Here is a 12,968-nt window from a genome sequence, read left to right on the forward strand (position 1 = left end):
TAGCTAATTATTAGAAATATATATATTGCAGTGTACCGAAACATTGTGATTAAATTAATGAGTTTTTGAACAAAGAATGCTTCAACTAAGGAAGATATATTTTATTATTTTTGTAATATATATTTATGTGTTGATTTTTGGCACTGATCAATACATATTCCAGTCTGGTTAATTTTTCTAAATAAAACTTTAAATTTTTTATTACATGGAATAAAAATATTAACCTTCTAATTGAAAAACATGTGTGCATTATTAATCTATTTTTTTTTTGGACAGAAGTTAGCAATGATGGGAAGTTATTGGCACCAGTTTTAAGAAGACGTTCCTCATCAACTAGGTAAGGATAAAAAAAATGTTTTTACTTGTATACATTGATTTTTCATTGGTTGATAATTTTTTGATATTATAATTATTTTTATTAAAAAATATGTACCTCTCCAAATTTTTCATTTGTGCTACAATATTGTAGTGGTTTCCAAAGATTTTCATCGCAGCTACCTTATTGGGCTAAAAACTTTCTGAGTTACCTTTTTAGATAAAATAAAATTGTTGATACAATTATCATTAAAGTGCTCTGAATATTTAAGAAAAAACTGTACGAGTTGAATTGTTGAACATTTATTAAAATACAAAAATTTGAAAGGCACTTAATTCACCTAATGTTTAGAAATCAATAGGGGTATTTATGATATTGTGTTAAATATAAAATGTTTTACCATGTTTAATTTTATAATTATAGCATTGTGAGCAGCCCTATTTAAAGTCATGTTAAATAATAAATGCATAAGAGCTCCTAGCGGATTTTCTGGGCAACTTGTTTAGTAACCTTTCCTTCCAAAACTTCATGTTATTGTTTACTTCTAAGTTTTGATTACAGTAATTTATTACAACATGCCTAAAATAAGTGAAAAGTAGAAGTGTAAAAGTTTGGCTACTGATTATATTTTTGAAAAAATTCAAAACATAAGACCAAATAAAAAAAACACAAACTACGAGTAAGTAACCTAACATGACAGAAATAAAATGGTGACAAGCTTAGCTGGTCTGTTTCGTGACGTCATTCTCCATTTAACATAAGTTTTTCCATTTAAGACGCTTTAACATGTTAAACCAAAGATTACGAATACCCATAATATTTGTTTGTTCATATTTTATTTTTTGCCGTACTGTTCATCCGATTATGATGGGGCTTTTTGCTAAATGTTCAAGATTTTCCCAGGAGGGTTATAGGCTATTCCGATTTCTCCGGTAAAAAAAAAAAATTAACAGAATTAAGCATTTTTGGCGCATAGCTCAGAAAGTGTACATTTCCTTCATGGTTATTATATGCTAATGGATTTGTTTCTTTATGAAGTATAAGAAAAAAAATATCACGGATTCTATTAAATGATTTTTTATTCACTAAAAAGTAATAAAACATAATGAGGATTTGAGTAAAGCAAATCATATTCATTTATAGCATCATCTGAAACCTTTAAATACATTTTTTGTAGAAATTAAAAACAAGAAATTTATTTAAGTTAATTTATTTTTCATTGAATCATTCATAACTTCTTTACTTTATATCCAATTCCTTCATTGATATAACTGTTGAAAATCTGAATGTCTGCTCTTTTAACCCACATTAATAAAATTTAAATTTAATGCCCTTATAAGGGTAAACTATTGGTTTAAAATGAAAACCTTTTTAAAGATTATATTTTATATCTCCGATTCTAATTTGTTTAATTAAATCCGTTTTGTGCCCTTTGGTGCAGTTTATAGAGCCCTAAACCACTGCAAAGTTTGGTGTAGATTGATCTATTCTTGTTGTGCAAGTTATTTCAATTTTTTTAAGATATATTTTTATTGTACAATGTTATTTACCGCTATAAACTAAATAAGTATAACAAGCAACTAATTAAATCATTAACCCAATGTTTAAATAACAAAATATATTAATTTATTTCAAACTTTCAATTGTATTCAATTAATCTATCTATATCCCTAAATCTGGCTATTGCGAAGCATATCAGCTTGTAATGTAATATATTAATATTATAGTATAAACCATTAATAATAAGCCTTGGCTTCTAGTTAAAGATTACTAGACAGATTTTATTTCTTATTTGGCTCCAAGGGCTGTGGTTAGCTCAGAATAATCTTCAAAACACTCGATTACCACTAATTTGTTGCTTCATTATACAAGACGATATAATCACTTCTCACTTCCTTGTATTAAATTAATTTATTTTTCAGTTACTAAATATTCGAAGGGTCAGATAGTGAGGGAAGGAAAAGATGAATGCTTATCTTTACTACTAGTTGAAAAACAATTTTTGTTTATTCTATCATCAGTGTTATGGCTGACTTGGGTCCTTGGTTTGACTCCACATTGCTATCTGATGATAAATTTGTTTAACGGAACGAACATTGATAGTGTATCACTGGAAATGGGAGGTCTAAGAGAGTGATATAGGGAGAATAGAATTGTCAAGTAAAGAAAGAAAAGAGAAAGAAAAGAAATAAACCAAAATATTATTGTAGTTAGTATTTGTAGTATTAGAATTTGTAGATTAGTATTGATTCATATGTTATAACAATTTTTTTTTTGTTATAACATATGAATATATTGTAATAATTTAATTTCTATTAAAAATAAAATAAAAGTAATTTTTGCTCGTTTTATTACTTTTTTCAAATATAAAAGATAATTTGGGTTCAAATTAAGAACTTTAATACTAAATAGATAATTGAATTTTATTATATAAAAAGACTCTTAATCTCAGGGCGTGTTGTTGCTAGGCAATCAGAATACAGATACTTACAATAATTTCTCTTAATTTAAATTAATATCTATTTTATACATGAATCTATTTTTATGTATAGCAAAACTAACCAAGTTCGTGATCTTCCTATGATGATCCCTGGTATCTTCTTTGTTTCTATTGTTCTGTCCTAGCGTCCAAAATGGCTTCCTTCTTGACAGAAATTGATGAGGACCTCCTCATCCTGAAGACATCCTTTCTCTTGCGCGCCCCAACAACGAAATGAATCTCAAAAACTAAAACTTGGTTTTGTTTTGAATCACGAAGTTATTATAGACAATGAAAATTGGTTAGCTTGCTTTTTGGATAAACAAAACAAATGAATATTAAAATGAAACATAAAATAAAACATATTAAAAACCCTTTATACATCAAAATATACTATTTACTAAAAAAGAGCATATTACAATATATATATATATATATCGTGTAGATTATCGATTGATTGGTATGCTGTGTAATGGGCAGTATTGTGTTGGGCAGCATGGCTGAATAAAGCATTTCTCTCTACTACAATAAAAAATTACAATAAATTTTTATAATGTTATTGATAGTCTTTGAAGAATATTAAGATTTGTACTTTATTTCTAGTGAGCAAAGCGGACTTATCAAATTAGAGTTTGAAGTCAACGAATTTTTCATGTTTGGAAGTCCACTGTCTCTCGTACTGGCCTATAGAAAATTATCTTCGGATGAGAAATCAAGTAAGTTAACTTAAAAAAAAAAAAAAAATGGAAAATAGCAATTTAAGATTTTATTATTGTAATTGCTTACAATATTTATACGAGGCATGTCCAGAAAGTAAGAGTATTCGATTAATTTTTTGAAAAAATAAAAATTATAAGATATTGTAGGTAGATATATATTGTAGTGATATTTTATGTCTCTTGTCAAATATTGGAAATTAAACAACAAATAGGATGTAAAAAAAAAAAAAATTACAGTTTTTCAACCAAATATTGGTATTATTATTTCTTTGATATAAAATACAATTAATACTCAAAGTATAATCCATTGTTATCTAACGTCATTAGCCATCTCCTAGCTAATTGCTTGATCCCATGCTGATACCATTCTATGGTTGTCAAAGAACTCTTGGACCACAATTTCAACTTCTGTAAAATTATAAAAATTTTTCCCTTGAAGAAAATGGGCCATGGATTGAAACAAGTAGTAATCCGATGGTGCGATGTTTGGACTATGTGGTGGATTAGGCAGGATTTTGAACCCATGAAATTCTTTAAACTTTTCTTTGGTTCAACAAGAAGTGATTGCTGATCGCTGAGTTAGTTCGTGAGGGACCAGTCTACTGCTCTTTTTCACCTTCCCCATGGAGAGTAGATGGCAACTAACAGTATCTTTCAACACAGCACACTCCCTGGCAAGTTCGTGCGTACTTGTCGACGGATTTGACTCAACAGCTTCCTCCAGAAACTCATCAATATCCATTAATGGTTGCCTGGAGCCCTTCTTCCTTTCCAATGTCGTATCTCCAATGCTAAATCCTTCAAATCAACACTGCGCTGTTCAAGTACACCTTCCCCTTCATGTTTAATAATTTTTGTATATGAAATGAATATTTTTATTTATTTTTGGTTATAAAGTTAAATATTTTAACATTAGAACGCTTTTTGTTTAGAGACCAGAACAGTCCAGTGTAGATAAAACAAACGCTGATTGCCTTGCATTTTTAATTGACAATATATAACAGTAATAAAAACTTTTAAGATATGTTATGTTATATATACAAAATGGGTTAACTTTTTAAAGACTTAAAAACTAATTAACAATTTTTTAAAACAAAATGACAGTTAAAATACAGCCAAGTGATAATTTAAAATGAAAAATGACTTTTATTGTTTTATATTTTTGACTGGTGTCTATACACTAAATGTCAAATACGATAATATAATTAAACAGTGAACTATTTTAATTGTGTTCGTGATCACATAATTGTAATAATATTCGAACAAAAAATATTTAGAGTCAGTTTAAGTACACCCATGAAGCAGAAAATAATTCTGAAGAATTATCATGAAGAAGACATCTCAACCAGTAGTGAACTTCAATCAAGATTCCAACAACCAAGTATCTTATGATAATTATAAAAATTTTAAGTTATTTTTGTTTATATAAGAAATTTTCTTTCTTTTATAAATAACTTGTGTTTTCTCCTATATTAAAATATATGTGGAATTTATAATAAATCTAAATCACTAATTTGCAATTTTATTTTGTCATTCATTTATTAATTATGGAATAAAAATAACTTGTAGTCAAATGCATTTATTTTCTCAATGTTACTATAGTTACTTATTGGCTGTGGTGCTTCTGTGCCAGAATACAAAGGAAAAAAAAAGTTACTTTTAATATAACAATAAGTAAAAACATGGTATAAATTGGCAACCTATGCCTTAATGAAGAAAATCTAACCATAGCAACCCTAATATAAATAATATTATTTACCTAATAGAAATAATATTATTTACCTAATATAAATAATGTTATTTGAAAAAGAACATTACAATATATTACTTATTTTTCCACACTATCGCCGTCCCATTTTATGCAGGTTGTTAGTCATGATAATGATGGGCTTTTTAATGCCCTCATAGAACTGTCCCACCATCATCTTTTTTCAGCTCATTGGTTCAATATTTTTTCCTACCCATGTGAGTCTTGGTACTGAGAGATGGGACTCCAGTCCTCGTTGTGTTCTAGGGACCCTCTCCCCCACTTCTTCTCAGTGTTGCCAACTTTTAAAAAAACAATCCAAACAGCAGAGTACTCTTACTTTTCGGATATGCCTCATATTTCTTAATATTTTATATTCTATATTTCTGATTTTGATTTTTTTTCACAGATCCAATATGCCGTCCAGCTGCTTCTCAAGTATACAATCTATTTCATCCAACAGACCCAGTTGCTGGAAGACTTGAACCGTTATTATCGGCAAGATTTTCTCTTTTACCACCCGTAAATATTCCACGTTTTCAAAATTATCCTCTTGGATCCGGCCAGCCATACCACCTCCGTAAGTGATCATAGTTTCTAATATAGTTTGTTCGGCTGTAGTGTTGCAATTTATATTCTAATTGAATATACTATTTATTTAATAATTTATTTATTTAATTATGATTCATTCTATAATGTTTTAGTCGAAGTTGTTCAAAGCAACCCTCAGATTTTCTCAGATGGATTAACAGTAGGCCCGACCTCTGTATCTCACCTGAGAAGGCTGTCAGAAGTTAGCATACAAAGTACTGTCTCGGGGGTAGTGGATACTTTACCCTATCACACTATTAATTCTCGTAAGTTTATTAGTTAATAAGGTAAAATTTAGGTTAAGATAAAACTAAAAATAATAAAAATGAATTTATTGAAACCTAACTTTTCAACCCACATTCCATTTATTCTTCATGGTTTCATAAACATTACACAAAGCATTTTTAAATATGTTGGGACTGTAAGATGACATATAGAAAATTATTTTAAAAAATGAATTGAGTAAATTAATAAAAATGTATGAGTAATAAATAAGTTCTTTCAACTTATTTGTGTTATATTTTGACTGCACCCCCAACTATTTTCTCCTCATATATATTATTCTCTGTCAACTATCTTCTCATCATTATGAGAAGATACATGAAAGTTGAAATAAATTAAAATAAAATATTTATAACTGATACAATAATAATTAATACAAAATTAAAATGCAGCTAGAGTGAAAAGGATTAAGTAAGACTTGCACTAATTAGATGTTGTAAATGTTTCAGTGAGACAGAAGTGGTGGGGAACGAAGCGGTTAGACTATGCTCTGTATTGTCCTGAAGGTCTTGCTAATTTCCCTACAAATGCATTACCTCACCTATTCCATGCCAGCTTTTGGGAGTCGTCTGATGTTATAGCCTTCGTTCTTAGACAGGTAGAATTATAATTTATGGTAAAATTTTTTAAAAAAATGTAGGCTACACGGGGGAAAATAAGGCTCGATTTTTTAATCAAAAATGAGTTACTTAAGTCTGGTAGATTTTTTTATAGCCGACAAAATGATAATGGGAATACAGAAGAAAAACTAACTTAAACAGCTTGAAATCATTGTTGAATTCCATGTGTAAAGTGTAAATAATAGGTTGTTCAAGGTACAATTTGGTCTGAAGATTTTGATAGCTTATGACTTGTACTTGTGCACTCAGTACATTTCTACTAATTTTATGAAACATACAATTGAAGATTCTCTCTTTTTAAATAGAGTATGTTTTCAAATTCTAGCCACTTTTTCAATATTCCTCGATTTAACTAACTTAGGTCTCTTCTTCCCATTTAAACAAATGCTTCAAAGGTGATATAGGACTGCCACTAAATCGGGGTTAGGTCTGCCGGGAAGGATTGCCTTCTAATATTTTTTGTGTTGTGATTTCCTCTTGATATAGAACAATACTACTTGCTATTAGTATCTATTTTAAAGGTGAGATAAGTAAGGCTTCAGCAGAGAGTGGAGAGGTGGTGTGGCAGTAGTAATCCACTGGGCACTTACATTACGAAGACCAGATTGGCACTTTTCCACACTGGGGTTCTCACCTTTAAACATCAGTCTCGACCTGCATGGACGTCAACTCTTGATCTTCTCCTGACGGGCTGGGATATAAATCAAGGGTTGATAAGATACTGCCAGTAATAGTACTGTGTCGTACACATGAAGAGGTTAACGAAGTGGTAGAAATCGTTACCACTGTCACTCAGGAGGCAGCAAACAGGAACATACCAAAGTTCTCTCCACTCCCCAATCACAACAGGAAGCCACTGAAGCATGTCTTGTTCTCATTAGTCAACGCAATAACCTTTACAACATCTACTTCAGAATGCATGACTATAGTCTGAAATTGGCCATCAACACTGTGACCAGACAGATAGCAAGTTTAATGCGTGACTGGAAGACTTCACCGTGGCATGAACATCTATGACGAACACATGATGATCATCGTCAGTTCTGGAAGCTGATAAGAACTTTTGTGACCAAGAGGAAGACGGTTCACCTAACAGCTGATGGGGACTTGCTGACATTTGGAGAAGAGGCTTTCCTCCTGGCCTCGAACTGCGCGGCTAGGGATCCTGACCTCAAACTGTGCGGCTAGGGATCCTGACCTCGAACTGTGCGGCTAGGGATCCTGACCTCGAACTGCGCGGCTAGGGATCCTGACCTCGAACTGTGCGGCTAGGGATCCTGACCTCGAACTGCGCGGCTAGGGATCCTGACCTCGCGGCTAGGGATCCTGACCTCGAACTGCGCGGCTAGGGATCCTGACCAGATGAATAGTGCTTCTTTACTTCCACCTAACAGTTCTCTTAGTCCTAACGACATACCCATTTTCTCCAACTGTGGCCAGCTTGTGCCAAGGAGAACAGAGCATCTGGCCAGGATGGGATCCCGTATGTGCTATTGAAGATGCTAACAGGAAGGGTAAAGCATACCTGCTAAACATCTTCAATTCATGTATGCGCTTATCATAGTTCCCCACAACCTGGAAACAAGCCATCGTGGTACCACTCCTCAGACCAGGGAAAAAAGGAGACTTGACTGAGCACTATCGATCAATCAATCTTTCACACATCAAGGTGTTTGAGTGGCTAGTGCTCTACCACCTAATGCAGCATTGCAATACTGAAAACGTCATACCACCGAAGCAAACTAGTTTTGAGTTGGGTGTCTCCTGTGAACAACATTTAGTGAAACTCCATGGGTTCACCATCGAGCAAATGAGGAGATATGGAGCGAGGACTTTTTTATCATTGGATTGTAGCCAGGGGCTTGATAGCATATTTCATCCACTTCTACTTCGCCGTCTAGAGAAGTTCAAGTTCTCAGCCGTCCTATGCTGACTAATCAAAAGCTACCTCAGTAGAAGGTCCTTTGTCTTACGAGTTGGTGAAAAACTCTCGTTTTCAGCCCCCACCACCTGTGGACTAGCACATGGCTCAGTACTAGAACCCTTGCTTTTCATCCTCTTCACTGTGCCGATTGTGTCCTTAGAGCATAAATTAATTAAATAAAGGGATAATGTTTGGAAGAATCATCAGGGGAACCACACTTTCATGTTGTTGGCTTCTATGTAATAACAATTGTATATTGTCTTGGCTTATTGACAAGAAAAAAAATGAAATAAGGAGTTTATAAGTATATAATAATATGAAATAAACTTTATTAGAAAATGAGGTGTGAGTTAAACTTTTATTTATTTTGTTTTTGTCTTAAAGTTTTTTCCTACATAATGATGAAAATTTGTAGAGTCAATTAAAGTCAAGATATAAAAAAAAATATCAGTTAAACAATAAGTTTTAGTTTTATGTAAAAAAACACCCATCCATCACTTTGCTAATCACTCTTTTCCATAGTGATGAATTATACAGTTTCTATTTATGTTTCAAAATTGCTTTCAGGTTGGTAGATTTGAATTTGGAGGATCTGGTACTGGTGAAGAAAAAGACACAACTGGTTTTCATCCAACCCAGCCCCGTGAAAAGTGGATACGTAAAAGAACTTCTGTTAAGCTTAAGGTAATTTTTGCTGATGAAAATTTATATTTTGGTTGCGTTCTATTTACTTATATTGAGCAGTTTTAAATTTATTTGAAAAAGGAACTATTTTAATATGTACCTACAGTGGAATCCAAAATACTGCTTTACTGCTACTGAAAAATCAAAAACTGAAATTAGGTTATATTTTTGGGAGTAATGGAAAAGTAAGATTGCAACAAAACCGCATTAATACTAAACAATATAAAATACTTACATAAAACAAAAAATTATAAAAATATGCTGGTACGCCTTCTGGTCTACAAGTTTTCTATTTGGTAATAATCGAGAAAGAAACAGTTTAAAAAAAAATAAATAAAAGTTAAACAACCTAAATTATAAAGCTATTAGCAGGGTACGTCTGAGAGGAGTTTGTCGTTGGGTAAAGGAGGAGAGCATAGTGTAGTGGCAAACCTTCTACCATTGATCCCCCACCCTTCTGTCTTCTCTACTCACTCAGTCAACAGTCGGTTCAGTGTTTAGCTTTAAACGGTGAAACGTACTTCTACAACTGCATGAGCTCCTTCTCCTAGAGGCAAACTCATTTTAGTCCGACACCAATCTGATTTACACATTGTAAAAAATGTGATTAGGTTTAAGAACACAAAGAAAAGTAAGATTAGAAATATAAATTTTGATTTTTGTTTAATAGGAAAATAAATTAACCATCTGTTTTGTAAAACCTGATTGGAAAAGTTATGGCTGATTTTTCTCAGCTGCATTATAAAGTTTTGCTAAAAGTTATGTTTACGTCATGTTATTGGTGTGGTGATTGTGAATGATCAAAAAAAACAAACATACTCTGACCACATTTTTAAGATCTAACTACAAAACTCACATTCTTCTTTTGAGAAAATTTTATAATAAACATTAAATACATTTAATTTCATTAAGATAAGTATCGATCAATAGATTTAATTGACATTGCTGTATCTGGACTATAGCGGCCATCTGGTCTTCCGCATCATATGTTTCTATGTTAAAAAAAATTTATAACAAAACACTTTCTTTTCTTCCAGTCCAGTGACCCTCAGAGAATAAATGAATCTTTATTATTTATATTGACAAATAATAATTTATTTATTTTTATTTGGAAATAACTAGAAAATATGAAAGGAGAAAAACCAAAAACTTTCAATGCATGCTGAAGCACATATTTTATAACATGTCATATAACTGCTTCAAAAGGCAATTAATTTTTTTGTTTTTTTAGAATGTTACTGCAAATCATCGTGCGAATGATGTAATTGTAAAAGAAGGAGCAAAGCAAGTTGTCATGGCCAGGTTTATGTATGGACCTCTGGACATGATCACTTTAGCAGGTCTGTTATATAATGTAAATGTCAGTATGATGTACAATTTCTTCATTTATTAAATGTTTGAGTGGTAAAATATTGATAATTTTAACAAAAATGTAAAAAATGCATTTTTTATCTACTTAAATCGTTGATTGACCGTGTGTAGTTAATATAAGAAAGATGGTCTGGGTGTGATCAAAATAACTCAAATAGTAAATAATCCATTTATTATGAGCCCATGTTTCGGCCCACTTTACAGGGCTTCATTTCGTGAAGGTTTCAAGATGAAGGAAAGCAAAAGAATCATTATATCGGATTCAAAGTGGTGCGAAGCGTTGGAATAAATAGTTTATGTACCATTTGAGTTATTTCGATCCCACCTAGACCATCTTCCTTTTATACGTTTATTTATTTGCTTGTATATACGGAAAAATCATAACAATAAAGTAAGAAATAACTCTTTTCCAAAATTATGATAATATATTAAATTGTTAATGTTACTTATGGAATAAAAAAAAGGTAAAATGGTATATAAAACTATTAAAAAAAAAAAAAAAAAGTTTTATGTTTACAAGAACAAATATATATTTAATATACATCATTATAAAAAATTAAAGAAACCAATTTTTATTTTATTGGTTACATTATAGAATCTATTTTATAATATGGTTGTATTCATTAATTATTGAATTATTTTCTTGATGTTATAATTTATCTATATAAATCAAGTAGATGTATATATTTAGACCATAAATTTCAGGAGAAAAAGTTGATATCCACATAATGACTGAACCTTCAAACGGAGAATGGGTCCATTTTTCAACAGAAGTCACCGATAAAACAGGAAGAATATCTTATGCTATTCCCGATTCTAAACAACTCAGTTACGGCCTGTATCCAGTCAAAATGGTTGTAAGGTAATCTGATATAACTGTGTATATTATATACCCTGTGAATTAATTGAATTAGATAACCTATTCAGAATTTTTCGAATTTTATTCAAATATGATTTGATTTTTTCCAGAGGAGACCATACATGGGTGGACTTTTCCATTGCTGTGGTTCCGCCTAGAACTGAGTGTGTTGTTTTTAGTATTGATGGATCATTCACTGCGAGTGTTTCCGTAACCGGAAGGGATCCTAAAGTGAGAGCTGGTGCCGTTGATGTCGTTAGGTAAATAATAATTATTTCTTTTAGAGATTTATATGGTTTGTCATTATTCAACTGGAGGGTGTTTTTTTTAAAGAGATATTATAATAAAAATGAGTCTGTAACGCTACAACCCATGAAAGGTCAGGGGTGTAGTACTTTGTTCGGAAGTACTGCAATATGATTTGTAGACAGGTCTAGTAACAACTAGACCAAAAGTTGTAGAAGAAGGTGAATTGGTCAGAATCAAGCTCAGGCGCCAAATTTTCCCCCAATTAAAGCCCCACTAAGATCCCCAGGGAGCGACGGTCCTATAACACTTGAAAGCTTGTAAGGCGAGATCTTTCCTCGACATCATCCTTAAAAGTGTATATAAGAACAGCTCCAATAAGAAAATGGGAAACAACGTCTCTATCCATGTATGCATGGGCATTAAAATGTATTTAGTATGAAAACTATTGAAAAAATCCATGGTGTATCGAATAGCTGTCTCAGATAGATGATTATATTGACCATGAAATGGACATCGGGTACAGTAAGTTTAATAATTGAATTTTCATTTTCGAATTAAATTTTTAATCGTTTTTCTGGCATGTCTGTTCATGGTAAAATGGCAAAAAATATACAGCGAAAATCAACTGTTAGCTACAAAATTGACTGTTACTTGAAACAATGTTACCAATTAAAAACCAAACCTTAAAAAAAAAATCTTTTAATTTTCAGGTTGAAGTGATCAAGCACTATTTTTTTCTACATCAAATTGATCTTTTACATCTAACCCAAGATTATGCATAATTTTTCCTCATTGTATTACTTTAAAATAAGTGTTTTGGGTCTTTTTTCTTTCGGTTTGTTTTTCCAAAATGTAAAATGTATCCAAAACAGTTATAATGTAATTATTTTCATTGATACTAATTACATTAGTTCCTACTAATTTATTATATTGGACGCTACTTACAAGAATCACATCTTTAGGATCTCTACCCCCAGTTACCTCTACTTTATCCTCCATCATTTACTACCTAAGTTATAAAAACAACTTATTCAAATTTAACTCTTTTAAAAACTGTGCCCTGATTGCCGTGACCTAATTTGTAAAGAATTAGGCCACACCTGTTGGGCGACAATTTATGTAATAAT

At 31.5% G+C, this 12,968-nt stretch overlaps 1 protein-coding gene across 5 annotated transcripts in view; it reads left to right on the plus strand.

Annotated features, from left to right (window-relative positions):
- Window positions 1-12,968, plus strand: part of rdgB (retinal degeneration B) — a 184,052-nt gene that overhangs the window by 152,887 nt on the left and 18,197 nt on the right. For all 5 annotated transcript variants that reach the window (XR_001344934.2, XM_014438141.2, XM_014438155.2 and 2 more), the window contains 9 exons: window positions 277-337; window positions 3,399-3,511; window positions 5,671-5,841; window positions 5,966-6,118; window positions 6,584-6,732; window positions 9,246-9,362; window positions 10,594-10,702; window positions 11,439-11,595; window positions 11,703-11,852. Coding sequence is in view for 4 of the 5 variants with exons in the window: in XM_014438141.2 (XP_014293627.1) it covers window positions 277-337; window positions 3,399-3,511; window positions 5,671-5,841; window positions 5,966-6,118; window positions 6,584-6,732; window positions 9,246-9,362; window positions 10,594-10,702; window positions 11,439-11,595; window positions 11,703-11,852 (1,180 nt within the window). In the remaining variant the exon portion in view is untranslated. The remainder of the gene's footprint in view (window positions 1-276; window positions 338-3,398; window positions 3,512-5,670; window positions 5,842-5,965; window positions 6,119-6,583; window positions 6,733-9,245; window positions 9,363-10,593; window positions 10,703-11,438; window positions 11,596-11,702; window positions 11,853-12,968) is intronic.

The sequence above is a fragment of the Halyomorpha halys genome, unplaced genomic scaffold (genome assembly GCF_000696795.3).
Source record: "Halyomorpha halys isolate HHAL.00 unplaced genomic scaffold, Hhal_1.1 Scaffold53.1, whole genome shotgun sequence".
Classification (NCBI taxonomy): Eukaryota; Metazoa; Arthropoda; class Insecta; order Hemiptera; family Pentatomidae; genus Halyomorpha; species Halyomorpha halys.